Genomic DNA, 26,706 nt, shown 5'->3' on the forward strand with positions numbered 1-26,706 from the left:
GAGGACTTACCCAGCAATATGTGGGAGTCGAGCCTCACCTCACCCGGCAACGGCTCGGAGATAGAGGCCCCGCTCTGTGCACAGAATATAAAAATATACCATGTCATCCTGAGTTGACTCAGAGATCTGTAGTCAATGTCAGGTTGTACAATCTATGCATATAAAAACTGGTTGTGTGACTGTCCACCACGAACGCTACCCCATGGAAAACAAGAAGAAGGGATGACTGAAGGACAAAGTTAGTGTCCAGTCACTGGCTAACATCATCACCCAGGAATGAGCACCTGTATTTAACCAGTGCCTATGGTTATGCGGTCAGTAGAACACACGCACCCTCTCTGAGTCAGAGAATAGATGTATATTATATGGCTCGGAGAATAGATGTATATTATATGGCTCAGGGATAATTGTATCAGGGTAAATGGCCTTAGTAAAAGGACCCAGGTACTGTGCTCATATAGAAGAGTACATAAAATAAACTAAACTAAGCCTGGCCCTCACCCTCTACTCGATTTGTCAAGAAGGAGTAAATGCAAAGTTCAATATTATTGTTAGTCAAAAAATATCGCGTCTGCCACAAAGGAATTAACCTTGAAATTAAGCAGTGCATGAGAAAGGGGCACAGCTAGACCACAGAACCCAGCGGTATGCACCGTGATCTAAACTACTCACCTCTCCGTCGGTACCTCGAGGCTGATCTAAACTACTCACCTCTCCGTCGGTACCTCGAGGCCGTCATTTTAAGATCACCTAGTCTTCACTCCCTGTTTTGCACTGCACTTTTTCAGCACCATTCTGTGGCACGGACACCTTCATAAGATGAACCAGTAGTGTGTGTTGTCTGGCCAATACATCTGGGCTTGGACTCACCACCCTGGTTGGATGTCCTACATGACGAGGCTCCGCCAGATGGGTGGGCTGATAGGATATCTAACATATATTCGTGTCATGTGACCATTGGGACTGGCACAGTGCAATCCAAAAGGGTCACTTTAGTAGGACCACATAGACTCAGCTACATCGTTCAATAGACCTCCCAACTCTTCTTGTTCATTGCAGTTTGATTAGGGGTATTGAGTTTGGTAGGTCTATAAATATAGTCCCCTTGACCCTCCCTAACTTTTGTTTTCCAGTTCTGAGCAGCTTCCACTGCGGGTCTTTTATGTATATTTCTTGACGACACGAGATCTGTGTTGTCTACCTTCGCTCACTGTTTGATTGTTCTGTCTCACTCCGATCGTGTACCATGGCTGACTTTGGAGGGTTGGCTTTTGATGATGAAGATCTCAACACACTCCTGACTGACAACCCCAGTATACTAGACAGTCTGGCCTCAACATCCACCACTACCACCACTACAACGGAGGATGATTGGGTAACTTTATTAAACATGAAGAAAAACCATTCTCGCACTACAATACATGGCATAATCATGAATGAATACTTGCATGGTAAATGTGCACCTTCTGGCCTAATAGTGACCAATACACCACGTCTCTTTCTAACAGACAAAGGTTTCTTGAGGGATTGGGCACTTATAGCGTGGCGCTGTACACGCGATTGGCTGATCCTGATTATTAAGACTGCTAAGAAGACAGCCGATGCTCTTCTGGTAGAAATCCAGGTCCTTGAAGGCCAAATTAATGCAGCTATTAGGTCAGTGCCATTTAAAAAGACCTTGGATGAAACCAACAAAACAAATAAAGAGTATTATGATAACATCCTCGCCACTAAAGTTGAGAAGTTTAAGAAAGACCTCGCACGCTTCTCAATGGAAACTACATACCCCTACATGAGTGACTCCTATGTAGCCCCTGTGTACAATTCTAGAGGTAAGAGATACGGATCCAACTACTCGTCCTCAGGCTCTGAATCAGGGTCTAGTGACCAAGGTGAGTCAAACAGAGGCTCTTCTAACAGAGGGCGAGGGAGGGGTCCCCAGAGAAGATCTAACAGGGGCCGCTCAGCTCAATACTATCCAAGTCCAGGGCCTTGGTGGCCCCCTGCACCATGGGGCTATCACCAACCGCCCATGGGACCCCCCATGGGTCATCAAATGCCTAATTACCCACCAAACCCTAACTTCTACTACGACCAGTCTTTTTTATGGCAGGGCCGAGGCAGGAGTCGGGGGAGAAAGAGAGGTCAGCAGTCAGTGAATTGGGCACCAGACCCCGCAAACAACAGAGGGGAACAGTCTTAGAAGGAGTCAGTGACTTGGTAGTGAACCTCAGCAGTCGCACACTCACGCCTATGGAGACCTCAGTTTTGAATAAAGGACTTGGATTTGTCCCCACAAATGAAGGAGACCCTTTCAATTTGAGGTGTGAGTTGGAATCCTTCTATAGGAAGGTCCGCTTACATTTTTTCTTCAAACAAACCAACGAAAGTAACGATTTGGTGGACCCTATGGATCACAATACTGGCCTCAAACCGAAATCCACATTCACACCTCTCAGTCACCAAGTGCCAGCAAGGGTCATCGCCTTTGAGCAGGCCGTCACTCATGACATCATGAATGCAAACCGTGAAAATAATAAGTCCTTTTCTAACATGACTAAAACAGAGAAACTGGCACTCACAACCCTGTCTAAGGACACCAGTATCACCATCAAGCCCGCCGACAAAGGCGGGCCGTTGTTATACAGGACACAGACACATACCACAGAGAGTGCTTACGACAACTGGGCAATGTGAAGGCCTACCGTCGACTCACTGAAGACCCGACTACGAGGCTTTCCAATGATATCAAGAGTCTCATGGAAGAAGCATCCTGTGAGGGATGGATTACATCTCAAGAAGCAAGGTATTTGATCACGGCCCATCCGGTGGTCCCTTACTTCTATTGCCTCCCTAAGATACACAAGGAGAAGAGACCACCTCCGGGTCGCCCCATAATTTCGGGAATCGGGTCTCTACTTGAGCCGCTTTCAACATTCGTGGATGTTTTTTTGAAACCTCTGGTTAAAGATACACCCACGTATCTGCAGGACACTGGTGATGTCCTTCGTCTCCTTGCAGATACTGAGTTCAACGTCGAGACCGACCTATTGGTAAGTTTCGACGTTGAGTCTCTGTATACATGCATCCCTCAGCAAGAGACCCTGGATTGCATAAGACATCTACTGGAATCTAAACCACCAGAAACCATCACTCCGATACCATTCATCATGGAGTGTGCCAGACTGGCCATGATGGAGAACTATTTCCAGTACCAGGATGACCTTTATCTCCAAGTCTCGGGGACATCAATGGGGAGTGTTTTCGCCCCTAGTCTAGCGAACCTCTATATGCATCAGTTCGAGCAAGACCATGTCCTGAACAACAGCAACCCTTACTTTTGTAAGGTGTTGCTTTGGCGCCGATACATAGATGATATCATCGTCATATGGAGGGGCACCTGTGATGAGGTCACCGAATTCCATACGTGGCTGAACTCCAGGAATCAATATCTCCGTTTTACTGTGGAGTACAGTAAAGAGCAGCTACCATTTCTGGATCTCCTAATTTTTCCTGAAGAGGGAGGGCTTCAGAGCCGATTGTACAAGAAACCCATGGCTCGTAATTCCCTTTTGTCATACCGTAGTTTCCATCCCCAGTCACTACGTGACAATTTGCCAGTGGGCCAGTTTCTAAGGGTTCGGCGAAACTGCTCTTCTAACCAGCTATACGAACAACATGCGAGGGAATTAGCATGTAACCTGAAGGAGCGGCACTACCCTAATCAATTGATACGTCGGGCCAATAAGAGAGCTTTCAACAATAATCGTGAGGCACTGATCGAACATCGACACAGGAAGACACCTTCCGATAGGATCACGATGGTACATACCTTCAGCACCAGATCCAACATGGTAAAAAAAACAGTCTTGAAGCATTGGAAAATCTTAAATACGGTTTCTGGTGCAATACCCAGGCCCCTATTTGCCTTCAAACGAGGATCTAGCATCAGGGATACACTGGTCCATACAAGACCACGGACACGAAGCAAGGAAATTACCACCACCCTTGACACCATTTGGAATACCACTCCGGTTCAAGGGCACTACCCCTGTGGTAACTGTACGTCATGTCCGCAGACCTGCAAGACACTCTCCATCGACATCGGAACTGCTAGACCTTGGAAGTTGTTGAATCATACCAACTGCAACTCGGAGAGAGTGATCTATAAGATCACGTGCCCGTGTGGTCTGGACTATATTGGACATACCACTAGGAAAGTGAAGTCCCGCATCAGCGAGCACAAGAGCACAATACGGTGTAATAAACAGTCCACCTGTTTAACAAACCACTTTCTGATCAAGAAGCATAAAGCTGATGACCTTAGGTGGGTTGTTCTGGAACAACCATTCATCCCACCGCATATAACAGACATCTCAAGGTTTCCCTTCATCAAGGAACAACGCTGGATTTTCAAATTGAAAACTGACATCTCAGGGCTGAATGATAATATACCTTGGGTGTCCATCTGAGCAGCGGGAATCCCCCGGGTATGCCATCCCCTATCAATGATTCATCTCACTATCAGTTGGCTTCACTGACACTTCATATGATGTAGACCCACTGCAGTGACTAGATATAGGGTAGCACATGTTAGATCAGTGTTAATCTAACTTTCACATGCCAACAGCATCAGGTTAGATCCTGTTTGCTGTAGTTTCTATGCCCCTTGTTAATTCTCCTCTGGGTATAGCCAGCGATCCTTGCTATATGCTGGACCCCACTTTTAACTCATAGAGATAACATCTACCGCGTTTTTAGACCTATCCGCTACAATAGGTTTATGACCCTGGCATGTTGTGCCTTCGACACATTCAATACCGGCACACTCATCGTCTTTACCCTTACACAGCATACTAGACAACTGTGGGTTGATGCTAGTTACATCACGGCTAATAGAGGCACATTAATTTGGTGCTCACTGTCCAAGCAAGAGGCTTTATTTCACTGTAGAGACATGAATATATATGGCTACGCTCGTATTGAGAGCTTTAATCTACCGTTTTTCCAATGTGGCCGCCGTATAAGAATCCCTCGTTTGATGGGTTATTCTAATGGAGTACCGCTATGTCCTCCGCTAGTGTAATGCTTCCTCTGGGTATAATATACGGTACACATACAACAGAGCATGCGCATATCACGGACGTTTCTACATCTGAGGCTGGGTCTGCCTGCTTCTACGCGTGCGCTGTTTTAGATCCGGCGCCCGTTTGTAGAAGCGGAATATACATCATCGCGCATGCCCTTCAGCGAGTACACAATGGGGCAGAGTGTCATCTGGCTGCGCGTGCGCACAGGGCAGTCAATCGCAATAGCGGCAGCAGCGATAGGAGCACAGCTGCTGTCGTTTACCCTATCAGAATGAGTATAAATACTTGAGCCTCACCTCTCCCCGGTGCCTCCCCTTCGGCTTAGGTGTCAGCCTCGAGGTACCGACGGAGAGGTGAGTAGTTTAGATCACGGTGCATACCGCTGGGTTCTGTGGTCTAGCTGTGCCCCTTTCTCATGCACTGCTTAATTTCAAGGTTAATTCCTTTGTGGCAGACGCGATATTTTTTGACTAACAATAATATTGAACTTTGCATTTACTCCTTCTTGACAAATCGAGTAGAGGGTGAGGGCCAGGCTTAGTTTAGTTTATTTTATGTACTCTTCTATATGAGCACAGTACCTGGGTCCTTTTACTAAGGCCATTTACCCTGATACAATTATCCCTGAGCCATATAATATACATCTATTCTCTGAGCCATATAATATACATCTATTCTCTGACTCAGAGAGGGTGCGTGTGTTCTACTGACCGCATAACCATAGGCACTGGTTAAATACAGGTGCTCATTCCTGGGTGATGATGTTAGCCAGTGACTGGACACTAACTTTGTCCTTCAGTCATCCCTTCTTCTTGTTTTCCATGGGGTAGCGTTCGTGGTGGACAGTCACACAACCAGTTTTTATATGCATAGATTGTACAACCTGACATTGACTACAGATCTCTGAGTCAACTCAGGATGACATGGTATATTTTTATATTCTGTGCACAGAGCGGGGCCTCTATCTCCGAGCCGTTGCCGGGTGAGGTGAGGCTCGACTCCCACATATTGCTGGGTAAGTCCTCTACATTCTATTTTGAAATTAATGTTCAGCAATGACTGATGGTTTACTTAAATATGAAACCTTTATAGTGAGTGGCCGTCCTAATAGGGACTAGCCCAGCTGAGTCTAGTTAGTGGTCCTGATATTGTGATATGTTCATTATGAACTTCGACAGAACAACAATGGTTGTCTTTTTTGTTTCCATTTTCACAGGAATTCTTCCTCCTCAACTTCTGGTCTGGAGGATATGGTAGGATGGTCTACAAGACCACACCTTGGTTTGGACAAATTGCTTTGTCCTCTTCTCTTTTTCTGTTTCACTTTGTACGAGTTGTCTGAGTGTACCTTTGCAGTAGCAATATCCTTTTGTATCTGGCCCTGAAGAATGCCGGTGTAGTTTCACCTTCGGCAGAAACATGTTGGCCTAATTCAGAATACAGCAAAGCATCACAGTGATTTTTTCACACTGTTTTACACTTCTTTTTAACCTGGCGTCTTGGTGAATATCTTTAATAAAAACATTTTTTTCTTTGCCTTGACCGTCATTTTAAGATCACCTAGTCTTCACTCCCTGTTTTGCACTGCACTTTTTCAGCACCATTCTGTGGCACGGACACCTTCATAAGATGAACCAGTAGTGTGTGTTGTCTGGCCAATACATCTGGGCTTGGACTCACCACCCTGGTTGGATGTCCTACATGACGAGGCTCCGCCAGATGGGTGGGCTGATAGGATATCTAACATATATTCGTGTCATGTGACCATTGGGACTGGCACAGTGCAATCCAAAAGGGTCACTTTAGTAGGACCACATAGACTCAGCTACATCGTTCAATAGACCTCCCAACTCTTCTTGTTCATTGCAGTTTGATTAGGGGTATTGAGTTTGGTAGGTCTATAAATATAGTCCCCTTGACCCTCCCTAACTTTTGTTTCCCTCTCTCGGCGATTCACCTCTCTGGTCTGGTCCGGTCTAGCAAGGCAAAGCTAGGCGTGGCCACAACAAAGGATCAGAGCAGACCTTGCCTACTGCTGAATATAAACCAAATTTATTGACCGAGGTTTTGCATTCACCTTCCTCCACAGTTGAACCTCTGTTTCCCTTTAAAGAAGCTTTGTTGGATCCTATCCTCGAGGTTTGGCGTAAACCACTCTCTTCGCCTGCCGTTTCTTAGGCTGTGGATAAAAGGTATAGGACTGAACCAGGGGATACAGGTTTTCTCTCTTCTCATCCATCTCCAGAGAGTTTGGTGGTGCAGGCATCCTGCTCCAAGCAATCTTCAGGTGCTTTTCCAGAAGCACCAGCTAACAGGGACTCAAAGAAGATAGAACAGTCAGCTAAAAAGGTTTTCTCCTCTTCTAGCATGGCTCTGAAATCGACCACTGCCACTTGTCTGTTGGGCCGTTACTTAGATGTTTTGATGGACTCAGCAAAAAAATTGGCCCCCAAGTTACCTGATGAGGAGAGGGGTAAACTTGATGGAGGTTCTGTCAGATGCTCAGGCTGCGGCTAGACAGGTTATTCAATCAGGTCTGGAAACGGCTGACTCTGTAGCCAGAGGTATGGGCTCCTCCATAGCTACAAGAAGGCAGGCTCGGCTTTGTCTTCTGGATTTTCCCCTGATGTCCAGGCCACTCTTGTTGATTTGCCCTTTGACGGGTCGAAGCTCTTTGGGGAAAAAGCAGATTGGCCTTACAAAGGTTCAAGGATAAAAGAGCCACTGCAAAATCCTTGAGATTGCAGACCCAGTCGAGAGGTTTTGGCTACAAAAAATATTGAGGCTTTGGAAGGTCTTCCTTTCGCAACTTCCGTCAACCTCCGCAGCAGCAGCAAAATCCACTCTATAAATCTTATAGAAGAAGAGCCGGAGTTCGCCAACGTGGTTCTGCCTGCAATCTCTCCTCCTCCTCTACAGCCTCCCCCGCTCCCTCTGCTACAGCAAGAAAGCAACCCTAGATCCCCCATCCTGGAACTTGTGGGTCCTGTAGGGGGTTGGCTGTCTCACTTTCTGAAAGGTTGGAAATCGGTCACGACAGACTTGTGGGTTTTAAACCTTGTGGAGAATGTGTACGCCCTTCCCTTTTGGGAATTTCCTCCTCCTTACCCTGCTTGCCAAGGTTTTTGTTCAGAAGAACATTTGCTTCTTCTGCAGAAGGAGGTTCTTGCATTACTTCAAAAAGGTGCGCTAGAGGTGGTTCCAGAGCAGGAAAGGGGTCAGGTACTCCAGGTATTTCCTGATCCTCAAAAAGGACGGCAGGTTACGTCTGATCCTGGACCTCAGGGTCTTGAATTTTTACCTGAAGCAGGAGAAATTCAAGATGCTGACCCTTGCTCAGGTTCTTCTGGTGCTGCAGCAAGAGGACTGGATGGTGTCGATCAACTTACAGGATGCGTATTTTCACATTCCCATTCTGAAGTCGCACAGGAAGTATGTCTGTTTTACGGTTGGGTCGCAGCACTACCAGTTTGCGGTCCTCCCGTTTGGTCTTACTACTGCACCTAAAGTCTTCACAAAGGTGATTGCAGTGGTGGCAGCTCCTCTCAGAAGGTCACGGATTGCTGTTTTCCCCCATCTGGACGACTGGCTGCTCAAAGTGGAGTCACCAGAGATGGTGCTTCATCATCTGCGGGTAACATCTCAACTGTTGTCCGACTTGGGTTTTTCAATCAATGTGCCCAAATCACACCTGGTGCCCTCTCTGCGCAACCTGTTCATAGGGGCGGTACTGGACACTACTGTGTCTCGAGCATTTCCTCTTCCACAAAGATTTCTCTACATTCAGGATCCCTTTATTCCACAATGGAACGGTTGTTCCAGTTCTGAAGGTCCTTCACCAGCTCGGTCTGTTCGCTTCCTGCATTCTGTAGGTCAACCATGCACGCTGGCACATGAGGGTGCTCCAGTGGTGTCTCCGTAGGCAGTGGCATCAGCACAACGGAGATCTCAGGGAGTCAATCAGGATCTCCAGAAAAGCTGCAGCGGTTCTGTCTTGGTGGAGTGTGGAGGGCAATCTGTCTCAAGGAAAGCCTTTCATCTTCCTCCATTGGTGGCTACAGTGATAACAGCTGCCTCTACCCTAGGGCGGGGTGCTTATCTGGGGGATCTCCAGAGGAAAGGTTGCTTCACATCAGCCTTCTGGAATTGCGGGCAATACGTTTGTCGCTATAGGCCTTTCTCCCTTCCCTTCGTGGTCAGTTGGTTCAAGTCCTGAAGGACAACACTACTGCGTTGTGGTGTGTCAAAAATCAGGGATCAGTAGGGTCGTACCGTCTCTGCAGAGAGGCTTTGCGACTTTGGTCCTGGGCTCAGGACCATTGAATTTGTTTGATGACAAATCATCTGGCCGGGCTGCTGAACGTTAATGTGGACAGTCTGACGGCAGTTCTCCGCCAACCAAGAGTGGAGGCTTCATCCGGAGGTAGTTCAACACATCTTCTGGACCTGGGGAACTCCTCGGATGGACCTGTTTGCCACTCTCGAACGCACACTGCCCTTCATTCTGTAGTCTCCAGTTTCCGAGGCATGGAGCGTTGGGGGAAGCGTTTCAGTTGAGGTGGGGCTCACATCTCCTTTACGCGTTTCCTCCCATATCCTTGATTCCTCGGGTTCTGAGGAAGATTCGCCAAGACCGGGCCCAAGGTAATTAATTAATTATTTGTGTGTTTGTAATGCGCTAGAATCGACTCCCGAAGGAGTATCTCTGCGCAGTAGAGGACCCAAGTTATATTGATCGACCCGGATTGGCCAAGAAGGATGTGGTACACAGACCTCCTTCACCTCTCGTCGCACCCGCCGCTCTGTCTCCCTCTGAGGGTAGACATCCTCTCGCAGTCGGAGGGGCAGGTTCTACACCCCCACCTCCAGAGCCTGCACCTTCATGCCTGGAGATTGAACGGTGCAACCTTCTCTCTCCCGCCTGACGTGGTGGATGTTATTTTATTGGCCAGGCGACACTCCACCAAGTCTATTTACTCCTACAGATGGTCAAGATTCATTAAATGGTGTGGAGAGAGATCCATTGAACCTTTAAAGGCCCGCTTGTCTAATGTTCTTCATTTTGCTCTTTCCTTGGCTCAGCAGGGTTGTGCTGTGGCCACGGTTAAGGGGTACTTGTCGGCCTCATCGGCTTTTCTATGTCTACCTGATCAGCCGTCTTTATTTAAGTCTCCTATCGTTTTGAGGTTTATCGAAGGCCTTACCAATAGGTTTCCGCCTACTCCCTTTGTTATGGCCCAATGGGATCATAATCTTGTTTTGATTTTTTTGATGGGTTCCCCTTTTGACCCCATTCATAGCTATCCTTTGAGGCTTTTGTCTTTTAAAACGGTCTTTCTGGTAGCCATTACCTAAGCAAGGAGGGTGCATGAGCTTCAAGCTCTTAGTTCAAAGTCCTCGTTTTTGGCAATACATGCTGAAACGATAGGCTGCTTTTCTGCATAAGGTAGTTACTCCCTTTCATCTGGGGCTGTCCATAACTCTCTCTCTGTTTTATCCTCCCCCTCACCCTTCCAAGGAGGAGGAGAGATGTCACCGGCTGAACCCTAAAAGAGCGGTGAGCTTTTATTTGGACAGGACAAAGGACTTGCGTTTGGACGATCAACTCTTTGTGGGCCACGTTGGACATTCAAAAGGCATGGCTGTGCACAAGCGCACTCTATCCAGGTAGATCATCTTGTGCATTGATCTTCTGCGCCCTTGCTGGTAAGGAACCACCTGAGGGTATTAGAGCTCATTCTACTAGGGCTAAGTCTTCCACCTCTGCTTTAGCCAGAGGTGTTCCTGTGTTGGACATTTGTAAGGCAGCGACTTGGGCCTCCCTCCACTCTTTCGCAAAACATTATTGCTTAGATTCTAAAGTGAGGAGGGAGGGCCATTTTGCGCGCTCTGTCTTGCAGGATTTATTGGTATAAGAAAGGTGGACACCCTCCTCCGGGAGTGGGACTGCTGTGAGAATCTATTCATAAGGTGAGGAATCCACAGGCAGATGTTTCCATCAGAAGAACAAGTTACTTACCTTCGGTAATACTTTTTCTGGTGGATACAGTATCTACCTGTGGATTCCTCACTGACCCACCCTACTCCCCGTTGTCCACCTTTGTATACCTTAAAGGATGCCTTATTTGTCTTGTTTTGAATGGCATTTTCTTCCTATCTGGTACATTTATAGGAAATGCTGATATTCTTTAGCTTTCCTTTTTGGTTTTGTACTGTGTATATTGGTTCAAATGTTGTGTACTGTGTATACTTTGAATCCGTTGTCAGTCCACTTGTTTCGCCATGGGGCGCAGAAAAAATGGGTGCAACTAACTTCATCACGCCAACGAGACTCTCTTATGGCTCCGGTGACGTCACGCGGAGTCTTGAGCGGAGCCGACTTCCACTCCACAAACAATTTTTGCCGCCCTACAGCCGAGTGTAAGGGGGGAGGGTACCACTGCTCCCAAAACTCATGCCACTTGGGGCCAAAGGCTATTGTGTTCCTTTGTGCGTCTCTCTCTTGAGTGTATGTCCAAGCTCTGAGGCAATGCAGCTCTGAAAATGGTATTTTAAGTATATTCAAAAGCTGATTTTATTTGTTTGTTTTTCTGATTTTTGTGTTTTTAGACACAATTGTCATATTTGATACGTGTGATGTCATCATTGATGTCACTTACGATGCCATGTGCTGTGATAGGCAGCATAAGGAGATGGCACAAGTAATGGTTCCACACTCATGTCAATGTTGATGTCAGAGGTGAAGTACTCCTTGTTGACACTTATGATCTTGTAGACATCATCTGACTTTAATTTCTTTTTGTTTATAAATGTCATCGGACCGCTTTATTAGCAAAATCTTCTTTGTTTCCAGAGATCTGAAGAAGACCACAGGGGATTGGTTCTATGATCAGAAGATAAATCGTTTTGCAAACCGACTTGGGAGTGATTTGGTGAGGTTGTCCCTCAGACGAAAGCCTCTGCGTATGTATTCCATAATAATTTCAGAATATTACCGCTGTGGTGTTACATTTTGAGATAAATTTCATTTAAAAGATGGAATTATGGCCAATTCACACATTGTTAATTCATATTTGAGAAAAAAACCCATTATGCACATGTCCAAGTAAAAACAAAAATCGAGGCCATTGCTATTAAAATTGTATTGCGCACATGAAATTTGCCCATATGAAAAATTGCTTATAGTGGTGGGTGCACCAGGCTCTGGTCTGTTTCCTAGCTTCCATTTCTCTTGAGAGAATCCTAACCTAAAGCAAGAGCTCCTAGGGTAGGGTGGGGAGAAGATGAATCCCTTGCCTTCATCCTAGCTCCCTCTTACATCATTAATACAGCGTGTGAAGCTTTGTGGGCAGGACTTCATTTCTATCCAAAAATTAGTTGTAGAAATGAAACCCCATACATTTCGCTGTATGGGCTTAGTAAGGAACGTTCCTGGAAACGTGCCCTGTGATTCATGGGGATCAAGGTTTGGAGGCAGCTAGTATGAGCAGGCCACTGCCCATCCCTCCAGCATGGCTCATTACAGCCATTGAGAGTAGCTGGCTTGCACCTCTGCTTTAGTATTTACGGACATTCAATCTGAAACGGAATAGAGAGCAACCGTGCTGCCATCCTGGCATGCCTTCTGCCGGGGCCTGCATGCCGGGAATCTGCCATTGCCGGTTTACATGATCAAGGAGGGACAAGGGGAACCCATAAAATCGCTCGGGACCATGGGTGGCAAGTAATTATCAAAACAACAAGTGGTCCTGAGCTTACAAGAATGAGGGAAACAAATATATATAGATCGCAATGGAATTCTATATAATTCAGGATTCCTTGACCAGCCGGCCAGGGAATGTTTATTCGTTCAATAAGTCTAGAATCACAAAATACAACATATAACCCAAAGCATCCGGGTTACATTGGGGCACAGTCCTGTGCCAAGCAAGAGAAAAAGAGGTGAGAAAGTGGGGGATTGCACACAACATAGGAGGAAGGCGATCCTGCCCAGAAGCTGCCGAGGTTGGCTGTAGAAATGGTACGCTAACCAACTCGACCTTCTGCAAACCAATGAATCCTCCTATTTTAACCATGCCGGGCAATTATTAAGGACCACAGTTCCTGGCTTACTATTTACAAGACGGTTTCCCGGTGCCATACTCCCCTGATTGACATATGATCAGGCGTGACTCCACATCCATAACTGCGCCTACATAGAACCTCGGCTTGACTGCACCCTCCAAAATGGAATGATTCTCTTATAATGAAAAAATCGCATTGATGACACAAAACAGACCTGCCTTCCGAGGATAATCTTATTTCAACACTCTACCTTGGTGTTATAATTGACTTTTGTTCAGGCAAAATTAATTTAATTGTCCTGATGATGATCCCATTGTAACTGAGCTGGGGATCGAAACGTCGATGACCGTAGAGTAATTCATACAGTTAATTCCATGATATTATTGTTTGTATGAATGACTCCAGGATACACTGTCAATGTGAATTTAATTCAGTGACCTGCAAGCTCACTCTGTTTGCCTGATATCTTTTCTCACTTGCCCCCACTTTCTCACCTCTTTTTCTCTTGCTTGGCACAGGACTGTGCCCCAATGTAACCCGGATGCTTTGGGTTATATGTTGTATTTTGTGATTCTAGACTTATTGAACGAATAAACATTCCCTGGCCGGCTGGTCAAGGAATCCTGAATTGCCGGTTTACAAGCAGCGAATTGCTCATAAAAGAATTGGAAGCCCAGATTTTTGAATTGTGTTTAGTGTACGGAAAAAAATCCTAGTTGACCAGGGACATGCTGATGGGCATAACTCTAAAATTGCTGAGCGTTGGGCTTTGCAAATTAGCCAAGTCAAAAGAGAAAAAAAACGCTATGGCTTTTATTAGTTCCTTTTCTAAAGATAACCCAACTTAATTGATATTGGTCTGTATGAGCTGTGGTTTTTGGGCAGCACAATTTGGTTCTTTTTATGATTTCATTGATAAGATTTGAGCAAAATGGCGTGAACATGCATCCAATTCTTGTTTGAATTGACTAGCAGGGATTATTTTATATTGTCCTATTGGGTATTAAATGTTCTTGTGATGATAAAGCACTTCCTTTCTAATAACATTAGTCCTTCCCTCCTCAGATAAAATCATTTACTGTTCTTGCGTCTTGTGAGTTTCCCCCATTGCCTCTAGCTTTCTCTTTATTAAAAGTTGTTGCACTGTTTTGAAACCACAAATGTTACTTTGTTCTCAGCAAATAAAAGAGAGACCATGGGACAAGCACTTCTTCAGCAAGGGCAACTTACCACAGCTGGAAAAGGCCAGCGGAGCCCCCAGGAGCAAGTGAAGCATTCCAAGTAAGTATGGGGAAAATGATACTAGGAAGAAGAGAGCACATTCCGATAGCGAAATTGTTGACCCTTTCATGCACGCTCTGCAGTCTGCATCAAGCTTTCATCTTGTTTTCCTTGACTTTTGCAGTGTCTTCATCCTAGTAGTTGTGCCAGGGTGTAGACTCTAGATCTATGTTATGTCGCCTCTTCTCATATCACTTATTAATGGCTTCTTTGGTAAATTTGTGCACGGAATTCCAGATTGGTGCTCCTGGCAGAAGGTAAACTCTAGTAGTTTGTGTTCTGTTGAAGCAAGACATTGCGGAGGGATTCTGAGTTCAAAGACTTTGATTTCAAGGGGGAAGTCTTTGCTAAGGACAATCGCTGCATGTTTCGGTTTAGGATCCAGTTTAACACAACCTGCATTTACACCCCATGGCCTCTGACCAAGCGGGCAATGCAAACATGAAATTGAAAGGCACTACACTTCTGTGACATGATGTAGGTATAACAAGCGAGCCAAGCTTTTAAGGGCAAACATTGGGTATAATGATGTTGTAATAGCTTAAACAAATATGCTTTGCAAAAATAGCAAATTGATGCATTCTTCAAGCATTTTTTAGTATAGTAAATGAGCAAAAGTCGTTGTAATCCACTGTCGGGGCGCCAATTGTGTTTACCTGAAAAAATATTGATCCTTTTCATGACAAATGCAATATCCCCAGTCCTGAATTAGCATAAACGCCCTTCAAAGCCTCTCGAAATCAGAAAGAGACATATTCAAGATCAGTGTCACATGAAGCCAGTGCTGGCATGAAATGTCAATAACATTCCCCCGCTGACCTCTAAAAAAAAAAAAAAAAAAGGCAAAGCAGGACCCTGCAGTAGTCAGTGGAGCAGACCATCCCCCAACAGAAGGTGAGAAATTAATTGCATTGAGGTGCGGACATGGGAGACACAGGTCGAAACTATGGCATGTGCTCAACCCTAACTCAAGAACCTGTAAAACGTCACACTCGGAAAGATGCAACAAAATGTTGACTGAACTCTCACTGAACTTTCACGGAGTTGAGTCTTCTCGGTGAGACTCATACCATAGGCATATGCTTGGATCTGGTCTGCATCCCCTCGAACATCTGTTCCTAACCTAGTCTCATTCATCCTTATCTACCGACTTTATTCGTACAGACTTATTTGATATGCCTGGAACCCTTGCACTTTTTTACAGCCCATCACCGATTTGCGTTTGTTTTATTCCTTCAAATTGTCCCTTCCTTTTTATCACATTGATGTATGCGTGAAAATGTCACAAATCAAGCAAACCATGGAAAAGCCTCGAAGTCTCCTGCAAAAGTAGCCGGAAATATTATCCAAAATAAGCTTTTATTTCTTCCCAGAATCTACCTGAAATTACCTGAAAATAATAATGAAATACAGGGTACCCTGAAGGCATCCTATGCAGCACGAGGGAAGTCTATTTAAAGTGTGGAAGTGGTGCTCTTTGTCTTTTCCTACACTTGGCTTGGTATCAACATTAGCACTGCCACTTAGCGGCTGCTTTGTATATTGGGTATGTTTGGTGGTAAAACACAGGGATGTGGCAAGTGGAGATGACTGATCACTTTTACATTCGGTTACTCCTGCATTTTACAGTGGCTTGGCTGTAGAAACATATTGGCATGTGCTTCACTCCTCTGTTCTTATGAGTACGTTTTGCTGGAGAATCTGCGGGGGGCGGGTGGAATTAGGGGGGATTTGGGGGATTACCTGCCTTTAATTGAATGTTTCTAAACACAGATATGATATGCCGATCCCACAGAGCCCTGCTTGACCCACCTTCTTAAATGCTTCAGCAGGATTGCAGAGAGGCATGAAGCTAGTTTCAGCATAAATGTATTTGTTCCTATCAGAAGTGGTGTGGAATATAGTGTTAAAGTGTAATAATGGCACTTTGTGCAATAGCTTGCCTAGTCTCCAGCGATAACACGAAATATGCTTTTTAGGGACTTTTCCTGATGAATGTAGGAGATCTCTGACTTTTATAGCCTTAAAACAGGTAGTCAAGGGTTGTCTGAAAGGAAATCCCCTGTAAAACAAAAAGAAAATAAGGCAATCACTTGCACCAATAATCATCAATCCTTTGGGAATCATAAATGCCCCATGTCTTTTGGTGTCTACTGGCGATAATGATGTTCATATCATTCTCACATTACTAGTCATGCTACAGCTCTGGTTGAAGCATAGGTGTCATGTATCAATCAATCAATCACTGCATTTATAAAGCACGCTTACATACCTGTGAGGGTCTCAAGGCGCTGGGGGGGAGAGGGGGCGCTACTGATCGAAGAGCCAGGTCTTGAGGAGTCTTCTGAAGGCAACAGGTCCTGAGTCTGTCGTAGGCTGGTGGGGAGAGCGTCCAGGTCTTAGCGGCGAGGTAGGAGAAGGGTCTGCCGCCGGCAGTGATTTTCCGGATCCGAGAAACTGTGGCGAGGGCGAGGTTGGCTGAGCGGAGGCTTCAGGTAGGGGTGTGGAAACTGAGTCGGTTGTTGAGGTATGTAAGTCCGGCGTTGTGTAGGGCTTTGTGTGCGTGGATGAGGAGTTTGAAGGTGATCCTCTTGTTGACGGGGAGCCAGTGCAGGCCTCTCAGGTGGGGTGTGACGTGGCTGCGTCCGGGGACGCTGAGGATCAGTTGTGCCGAGGCGTTCTGGATTCGTTGTAGTAGTCTCAGGAGCTTGGTTGTTGTTACTGAGTAGAGGGCGTTCCCGTAGTCGAGTCTGCTGGTGATGAGGGCCTGAGTGACGGTTTTTCTCGTGTCGGGAGGGATCCATTTGAAGATCCTGCGGAGCATGCAGAGGTTGTTGAAGCAGGACGTGGAGACGGCGTTGACTTGCCTGGTCATGGAGAGGGTGGAGTCGAGTATGACCCCCAGGTTGCGTGCGTGGTCTGTGGGTTCCGGGGCTGTGCCTAGCGATGTGGGCCCCCAAGAGTTGTGCCAGGCTGATGGGGTGGGTCCGAGAATGAGGACCTCCGTCTTGTCTGAGTTCAGCTTCAGTCTGCTGTCCTTCATCCAGTCGGCTATGGCCTTCATTCCTCTGTGGAGGTTGGCTTTGGCGGTGTGGGGGTCTTCGGTGAGGGATATGATCAGCAGGGTGTCGTCGGCGTAGGAGATGATGTTGAGGTTATATTGAACAGCGTCGGGCTGAGAGAGGATCCCTCTGAGACGCCGCAGATGATCTCGGTGGATTTCGAGCGGAAGGGTGGGAGGTGGACGCTCTGGGTTCTGCCGGAGAGGAAGGATGTGGACCAGGCCAGGGCCTTCTTTTGAATTCCGGCGTCATGGAGGCGTGCTGATAGGGTGCGGTGGCAGACTGTGTCAAAGGCTGCTGATAAGTCCAGGAGGATGAGGGCGGCTGTTTCTCTTTTGTCCATCAGGATCCTGATGTCGTCAGTGGCAGCGATGAGGGCAGTCTCGGTGCTGTGGTTGCTGCGAAAGCCGAATTGGGAAGGGTCCAGGATGTTGTTGTCTTCAAGGTAGCGGGTTAGCTGTTTGTTGACAATCTTCTCTGTCACTTTTGCTGGGAACGGGAGCAGGGAGATGGGCCGGAAGTTCTTGAGGTCCTTGGGGTTGAGCATGACTGTGCCTTGCTCAACCTGCATTGATAACTGGTTAGGCAAACAATTTAATTTAAGCCCCCTGCATGGTGCAGCAAGCTGCTAGCTAGAAAGGTTCTCTGTTCCCGAGAAATACGCTTGTGCACCAGTTTGAACCTGAGATTAGCTCAGCAGTTTCTCACAGTGGTCTCAATATTCTGAAAGGTGACTGTGTGTGGTGAACCTTCTTTGTCCATGTTACAAACCATAGAAGTCCATCCAAGTAAGGATGACAAAGGTTAATCTCCTCTCCTGTAATTGGCAACAGATCTTCCTGTTAAGAGTTTCATACATCCCTTTGTGAACTTTCAGCAGCTGATTAGAACACAGCCACATCCTGTTGTCCTCTCCAGTAAAAAATGTGTGCTCTCCCTCATTTCCAAGAATGGCAGTTTAGTTTGTGTGAATGCAGCAAAAATGTGTTTCTGTTCACACTGATAACGGTTGTTTCTCTTTTGGTGAGATTTTATCAGTGTTTATAGATTGAAACCTAAAACCAGTAGCCTGAACGTATGCTATAACGTAACAAGGACAGGAGTCGTTATCTTCCTTAGGGATTTCCACCCTTGGACCCGGGATCAGTGGACAAAGAACATAGCAGACCAGTTTGTGCTGCCATAGGTTACTATCTTCAGACCTGTCTATGAAGTGCTGCAAAGATTCCTGCAAACATGAAGTGAATAATTATTTTAAATATGTGTTTTTGCTACCAGAAGTTACTTTGTATCTACTTCCTGTTGCACAGGGTAGTTTTTTCAAGATATTTTTAGTAGATTGATTAGTAATATTTCTAAGATTGTGTGATATTTCTGAACAAAAAATGATGTTCAGCTTCCACTTTTGTAACAAGAGTGTTAAGTTTGCAGTCATGTGGTGGTCCTACATCTACTGTATTAGCACCATATTTCCAAGTTTCAGGCGACTACTACAAGGATGAATCCGATTATTCGTATGAACTTTTTTTGCCGGCTTCAGCGTAATTCAAGAGTTAGGCAGTCACATCCTCTTTCCAAGACCTAATTCAGACAAAGCAGAAACCAACTCCCATTGCTCCGAAAATAATTCTGTGCTCCAGTGTCAAGGATAACCAGACATATTAATTTTCCTAGCAGAAAGAGACCAAAACAATTAGCAAATACTATGTTGTGAGGCATCACCTTCATGTAACATTCAGTAGGCTCTTTCTTCATTCATTATTTTTGTTGCTGCAATTCCTCCATTACCCTCTAGGTTGCTTCTTGTATTGCTATTAGACCGAACAAGCATGTGTCAGATTGTATTGCTGTTAAGTCTATTAGATGCAAGACTACAGAAATCTGAATCCATTAAGGTGATGTAACTCTTGTAAAATAAATTCTGCAAATATATGCGTATCACAGAATTGGTCAACAAGGAGCTGCCCTACAAACTGTAATCTGGTGAGCGTTGCTAAGCAAAGGCAAGATACAAATACATAGCTTCCTACAAAGAGTATTTACACGGGATAACACGGTGTGAGAAACAAAGGGAGTACACAGGTGCCGGAGCTCAAGCGAAAAGAAGTTGGCCTTCTATTGATACAAGTGTGCAAGCTGTGCAAACTAATAAACATTTTCTTGTCTTGAAAGCCAAGATGTGAACTAGAGGCTCTGCACATCGTTGACAGTCCCTTCCTTTTGGCACAGGATAAGCAAGAAAACATGGCTGCAGCACCTACAGTTTATGGTGAGACATTAGTGAAGGTTGACAACTTCCACACCTCCTGTTCTCACAACCCTCTACTTTCTATATTTAGAATGTGCCCATGTTTCTCAAGGCAGACAGTCCCACTCTAGTAACACTGATTAGATCCTGTGGTGCTTAATTAAACACCAATGTTTTTTTTGTCTGGCTCCAAGAAAGATGGTAATGTGAAGGCGGCTAAATGTAATAGAATAACCTGTGGTACACTTGTAAGGTATGGATCCCCTATCCAGTGAGTCTGTTTCTAAATCACAAGTAATGTCTATCAAGTTCATGTGGCATACTGAAACCAGTCACACTTGGAAATGAAATGCTCTAGCAGGAAGCACCCCTCTAATACAGAGCACAACAAATTGGATCTAAATTTGAATAATCTCAGAAACCCCAGCTCTAGGCAGTTTTGTGATGCAAAGGTTGGACGGACACCCATGTGGCTGCCCTGCACATGTCCTCTAGAAACACACATTGAGCCTTTGTCTAGGAAGCTGCCCTGCTGTTGTGTTACAGGAGGCCATCCTGGCCCGATCCCGTAGATATCCTTGGTAGTAATGCAAGCACAGGTATACTAATTTACCATGCAGAACAGGGAAAACAGATGGGTGTTGTATCCCTCCCCCCCCCCCCCCCCCCACCCAATAATTCGGAGCTTACCCGAAACAAATTTGTGCTTGGAACATAGTAGTGTACCTCTCGTAGACACAGGGTTTTAAAGGGAGAGGGTTTATTTCACTCTTTTCCTCAAATTAGCACATAAGCAATGTGAAGCATTATTTTATAAGACTTTATTTGAAGCCAGTTTAATGCGCATCACATATAGGTGAAATTATTGTAGCAGATGTAAAAATTAAAGTGGCTATTTATAAAAGAGTAAAGTTAAATTTCTGATGGATACATCTGCCAGTGGATTCCTCACCTCGTGAATATCCCCCTGCGCCAGCAACGTTCGGATAATTCTTTTGCCGACACAGGGGGCTGGGGGTGAGCGCGGTGCTCATGACGGAACCACGCCGTCATGAGTCATGGGCAGCATGTGCTCATGATGGCGTGGTTCCGTCATGACCCTGCCCGCTCATTAATTCGCCCGCACAGGCGGGGAATTAGTGCCGCGTGGGCGGAGCGGCATGACGGAACCACGCCGTCATGAGCACACGCCGCCGTGACTCATGACGGCGTGGTTCCGTCATGAGCACCCAAGGGGGTTAAATGAATTCCTTCTTTATAAATCATGGCTAATGGTGATTAGAACAGAATGATTTTCCATCCTGTGGAACTCATGGTGTCAGTGGCATACCTGAATGCTGAAGGCAAACTGCCCGAAGTTGTTCGCAAGGACAGTTTATATTTCTGTGCAGCCAGGATGGCTCAGTCTGTAGCCCTGACACAAAGACAAGTCCAATGGAATCAACATATTCCTCTCTCCCCAAGACGGCTGAAAACGCAGCTTTTTTACTGTTTCTCAAAACCATTATCAGTAAAATATCTCAGTCCTTTGTGATGTACCCTGAGAAAAAACTCAGGAGAATTATTTCACAGTTTTACACTATAATCCCTCTACATTGCTGTTAGAAGACTCTCGAGCATACATGTATATAAATATGAAAACTAACAGCATGCTATCAAAGCTCACGAACAATACAAGACATAAATTCATACAATCATACTCCTAAATGAGAAGAAATAATCAAGAAACCTCGTTTGAGGGAGTTAAGCTCTAAAAGAATGATGGGCAAGTGCACAAAATGATGAGCCCCATTGCAAAACGCTCTGCATAGTGTGATCTCAATACCTTTTAGCTGTTGGCATTATTTCTCTAACTGGAACCAACAAATCGGTGTGTGTGAGTGTGTGTGTATGTGCATCATCAAAAAAACCAAATAGTGATAACTACAAGGCCCTTAACTGATAACCTCCTATTTGTATACAGATGCAGGTCTGTCGGTCCCACTCCAATCAAAGACCATTTAGTAAAAAATATTGAGCGTGGTTTGATACAGATTTCTCCTTTGGACTCCAAATACCATCAGTGATTGATAAACAGCTACCTCCAAATAATTATGCTCTGAATGATGATACGAGGCATGCGTAATATGTACCTAGTTAACATTTATAAAATTCCTGAAATTTTCGTTATGGAAAATTCCTGAAATTTCACACTGTAAATTGGTATTGTTTTTACCCACAAGAAAATGGTTCAAACAACAATTGAGTGGCCAAGAGACATTTTCTGATTGAACCGTTTCCTGTTGGTACCCTACAGGACTTTCGTGGGAGGTATGCACTCATTTAAAAGTCACACAATATGCTAAACTTGTACATATAATTGTATGTATAATTGGGCACACAACATAAATATCCCCGTTGTATAACTAAAGTACTATATTGAACTTCCCAGAGTTTACAGTTATATAATCTATTTGGTTTTTCAAACCTATTAACAAGACCTGGAATTTGCAGAGACCATCACAATGCCCTCTAGCACTCGAACGTAACTGGTTATTAGTTGATAGCGTGGATTGGGGCCAAAATGATTTAATATGGTTTAACCTTACACTTTCCATCACTTACAGGGTCAAACCTCATTCCTGTGCTAGTTTCTTCTCACCTTCGGTGATGTATCTTTGACACAGTATTTTGAATTACAAGTTAAATTAAATTAACAGTTTAAGTTCAGTCAATGATTAGAGGTTGGAATAGTTTTCAAACCTTTATTCTCATTAAGAGATTAGTATGTTTCTTTTTATTCTTTTATTAAGTAAGTTTACAGAGATCTGATTAAAAGGTTTTGTTAGAACAAATCGCCAAAATAATACATCAAGAGTGTTCCATAAAGTAATAAAACCCTATTCTAAAGAACAGGACTGGAATTTCAAAGTTAGTAGAACTCATGAACAGTTCAAGTTCTAAAGGAAAGAGTGAGATCAAAGGAGCAGAAAGCTCAAAGCCAAATTAAAGCAGCAGAACTTCCCATAAAGAGTAGTTCATGAAACTCCACAGTCTCAGTCATACGGGCAAAGGATCATGCAGTAGCAATCTGTAGAAATAAAGCATCATAATAAAGTAAGATGAGCAGAATCTGCAGTAGCCACGACCATCAGTCTAGGATAAGGGAGTAGGACAAAAGCATCAAAGCCTCAGTAGCATTGATAGCATTAATAGCAATGTGTTTTACTAGGAACACACACTAAGATAAAAGACATGAATACATGTTGCTCACATTGTAGCAGGCGTCTTCCTCTGTGGACAAATCATATGGCTGCACTCGTCTGTGAGCAGTGTCAGTTCTTACTTTCAAACAAAAAAAGTAATGCTGCTTGCCAATCTTTACCACAAAGTTAGCTACAAACATTCTTGCATAGTCAAGTTTTGAAAACCTACACTTCAGTTCCCATAGGCATTGACCGCAGGTCGCCCTTCTAAATATTGAACACTAAACAATACTAAATAAAATAAATATTAACTTCCAAAGTCACTGTTAGGTAGTCCATTTCATTTAACACGAACAAGAATTGTTGTTTAAAATGTACAACTACTCTATTTAAGTATTGTGTGACATATGAAAATCTTGTCATTTACAAATAAAATGTTGCTTATGAAAAGTAATGCATTTGTTAATCTGGAATATTCCGTAGATATGATGAGTATTATTTTTAAGCATGTACCTAGGAGGTCAAGCTTTCTAATTTTCGTTGTGCACATTTTAGCAATATTAGTTTTACTTCTAGTTAAAGGAAAGTTGCCGCTTAGCATTTCTATGGCCTATCCAAATAGATATGACTGCCTATTGCAGTTTGGCAAATTTTAAATGTGTAACATTTCAGCTTTGAATTTTACATTTATCATTGTACATTCATCTGCTAATCCAAATAATTTGCATCTTAATTAGTGGATCGTATCACAGTAACACACAGAATCCTGCTCAAACTCCTTTGCTGCATATTTAAAATGCACAATGGTATAAGCTGAAAGTGCATACAAAACTAACACCACACTAATCCCTAACCTGAGACTACACCCGAGCAAGGTAAACTTCCTCACACCACCCATATTTAAGTTGAAGAATCAAGAAGGCAGATCGCAGGGTGTGAACGTATGATTCTGAAACTTAAGAAACAAGCATTTGCAATGCAATAGGTCTCGCATCCGGAAAGTTTGAGCTATTGGTATTGTAAAACACAATTTTTTTTATTTGTGTTGGTTTTGAAAGTAGCGAAATTAATAGCTTTGTCATTTACAATGCCAATAGTTTTAACTTTCTCAAATGTGACACCTATAGCATTAGTAATGCAATATTTGTTGTATTTACGTGACTTAGATGTATTGATATTACAAATAACAATGGATTTTTTTATAATTAATACTTAAATAAAAGTTATTGTAATTTATAATGGGGGTATATATATATATATATATATATATATATATATATTTATATATATATATATATATATATGTGTGTGTGTGTGTGTGTGTGTGTGTTTGCATGTATGTACTCATATTGGCTTATAACATGTATGTATATATGTGTGTATGATATCATGTATGTCTGCTAGAGAGCAGCGGAGCACCGAACAGTACACGTGGTCCCAAGTCATTGCTCCAGTTTGTTGACAAGGCGCTTCTGCTTAAAAGGCGTTGATGGGGAGGGTGGTGGGACAGGAACTGATGCAGCGCCGGGGATGCAGTGCAGCACCGGGGATGGCATGCAGCGCTGGGGGTGGCGTGCAGCGCCGGGGAGGCTGTGCAGCACTGGGGATGGCATGTAGCGCCGGGAGGCTGTGCAGCGCCGGAAATGCTCGACCAGCTCTCAACTAAAAGCTAGTCACAGCACGACTATTTTCCACCTAGAAAAGTTGCATAGAAGCACATGGATTTCATCTGGGTCTACTGAAAAAAGGCACGGCGTGGAAAACAACTTTCCTAGATAATTGAGTTAGGCTTTTTTCCCGTTAGAATCACTACTTTAAATGTCATGTACTTGCAGCCCAGGCTTGGCAGATTGTGTTCAAGTAAAAAACAGCTGGATACTTTATTATGAATAATTACGTATTTATTTTATCACCGCTATTCGGCCTATTTTCAGTTTGCATCTCATTGAGGCTTGGATGTCCAGTCTCTGACAGCGTTTGACAGAAAAGAAACACGTTATGCTTTGACACTACTCGTCCCCGCACTCACCTCTCAGCGCCGCCTCTTCTCCCCAGTGATGTATTGCTGAAAGGGACGCCTCGCTGCCCAAGAAGGTGGATGGAGGTGGCCCCCGATCATTCCTGCACTTCCAGTTTGCCCTTGGTGGCTGATAGGCCGCACCAACGCAATTATAATCGATGTAAGGTTACTATGGCACAGGGCACAAAGGGGGCATGCCGCAACAACGTGATTAAAAGCGTTTAAAGCTCCCCGGGCATAAACTTGCCTTCTGCTGGGGCGGGACTACGTCCCCCAGCATTCCTACACTTCCTGTTTACCCTCAGTGGTGGGGGGAGGGGCCACGTCGCAAAAACGTGCTTGAAAGCTCTTTAAGATTTCCGTGGCAGGGACGTTCCTGGGGCAAAGGCGGGTCGGTCTTTCGCTTGACGAAGAGATGGCTATAAAAATAAACCAGGAGTCTGGGAAGAGAAGCGGAGGGGGCTCGAGGCACATTGCTGGTGCATGCCCCCGCCGCCTACCAATCCGTGCAGCCGCCACCACCGCGGGACGAGAGGAGCCCAAGAGACCCAGTGAGTGGGGTCGGGGGAGCTGTGTGTGTGCGCGTGAGCCCATGACTGGGGTGGGAGGGGGGTGCGTGTGTGTTTGTGTGTGTGCGCGTGTGTATGCTGTATCTGTGTGCTGACTTGCTGGGAATCTGAGGCAGGGGATGTGCACAGCACCGGTCTGGACGTGCACGTCCCCATACAGCATTTCATTTCTAATTGAGCGCGTTAACCGAAAGCGAAGCGCAGCAAAAGCGCGCTGACCAGGACAAATCTGAGACATAAAAAGCGCGCGTCTGATTTGTGTCCACATTCCCAGAAACGGCCAACATTAGTTGTCCAGCTAGATGCAATGCTTCGCATTGCTTTCTCTAGCTCGACCTAAAAACGGGCAACAAGTAGGTTTACAGAATTTGTTTTTATAACGTCTATATAATGCCGGAACAAACCCAAACAACTGAGGAGTCCTCTCCACTCCAAGCTTACATTTCTTTTGTTTCTATATCTGTTAATGGTTTCCATCCCCACCTCTTGAATGCGTTTCAGTAACCTACTCACTGAGAAGGATAGACTGCATAGAGTTAATTATATGTTATAACAAGGATAGGAAAGTGGCACCTTGTCTTAAGCTAGCAAGTAAAAATAAAATAAATTGCAATGATCCACCTATTGAAAAGGGATTTTGATACTTCACAGTCCATTACTCGCACAACATTCGTGCAAACCATAATTTACTACCAAAGCAGTGCTTAAGACCTCACAAAAATGAAACCAATATAGAACAGCACATAAAAGCGCAACAACCATAAATAACAACATACACTTAAAAATTAATAGCGCAATATTCATTGCTGTCTCAATAGTGCAAATGCTAACTTAAGGAGTAATCTAATGTATTGCATAACTTATGCGGTTGCATTTGTGACATTGAGGGTGCGGTCATTATGCTGTGAGTTTGGATAGCGATGTGGGTTTTCGGTTTTAATTTGAAAGTCAATTTGAGAAAGCGATCTTGGCTGTAGCAGTCCTCATTTCCTCCATGCTCTGCTGCCTTAATTTGCTGTTCCTGAGTCTAGTCCTGCTTGCCCTCAATGCAAGGACTGGCTTGTGAATCTTGATTTTCAGGTTGCCGATTTTCATGTGCCAATCCCCAGGCCCACAGACGGTGTGGGTCCTACCACTATTAGTTAATGATTTTATTAATTTAACTGTCAATTGCTTATAGTTACAGA

The 26,706-nt window shown here is 44.6% G+C and overlaps 1 protein-coding gene across 3 annotated transcripts in view; it reads left to right on the forward strand.

Annotated features, from left to right (window-relative positions):
* Positions 1 to 26,706, forward strand: part of SYTL4 (synaptotagmin like 4) — a 640,358-nt gene that overhangs the window by 433,531 nt on the left and 180,121 nt on the right. For all 3 annotated transcript variants that reach the window (XM_086918791.1, XM_086918790.1, XM_086918792.1), the window contains 2 exons: positions 11,944 to 12,053; positions 14,333 to 14,435. In XM_086918791.1, the coding sequence (XP_086774917.1) occupies positions 11,944 to 12,053; positions 14,333 to 14,435 (213 nt within the window). The remainder of the gene's footprint in view (positions 1 to 11,943; positions 12,054 to 14,332; positions 14,436 to 26,706) is intronic.

The sequence above is a fragment of the Lissotriton vulgaris genome, chromosome 4_1, assembly GCF_964263255.1.
Source record: "Lissotriton vulgaris chromosome 4_1, aLisVul1.2, whole genome shotgun sequence".
NCBI classification, from domain to species: domain Eukaryota; kingdom Metazoa; phylum Chordata; class Amphibia; order Caudata; family Salamandridae; genus Lissotriton; species Lissotriton vulgaris.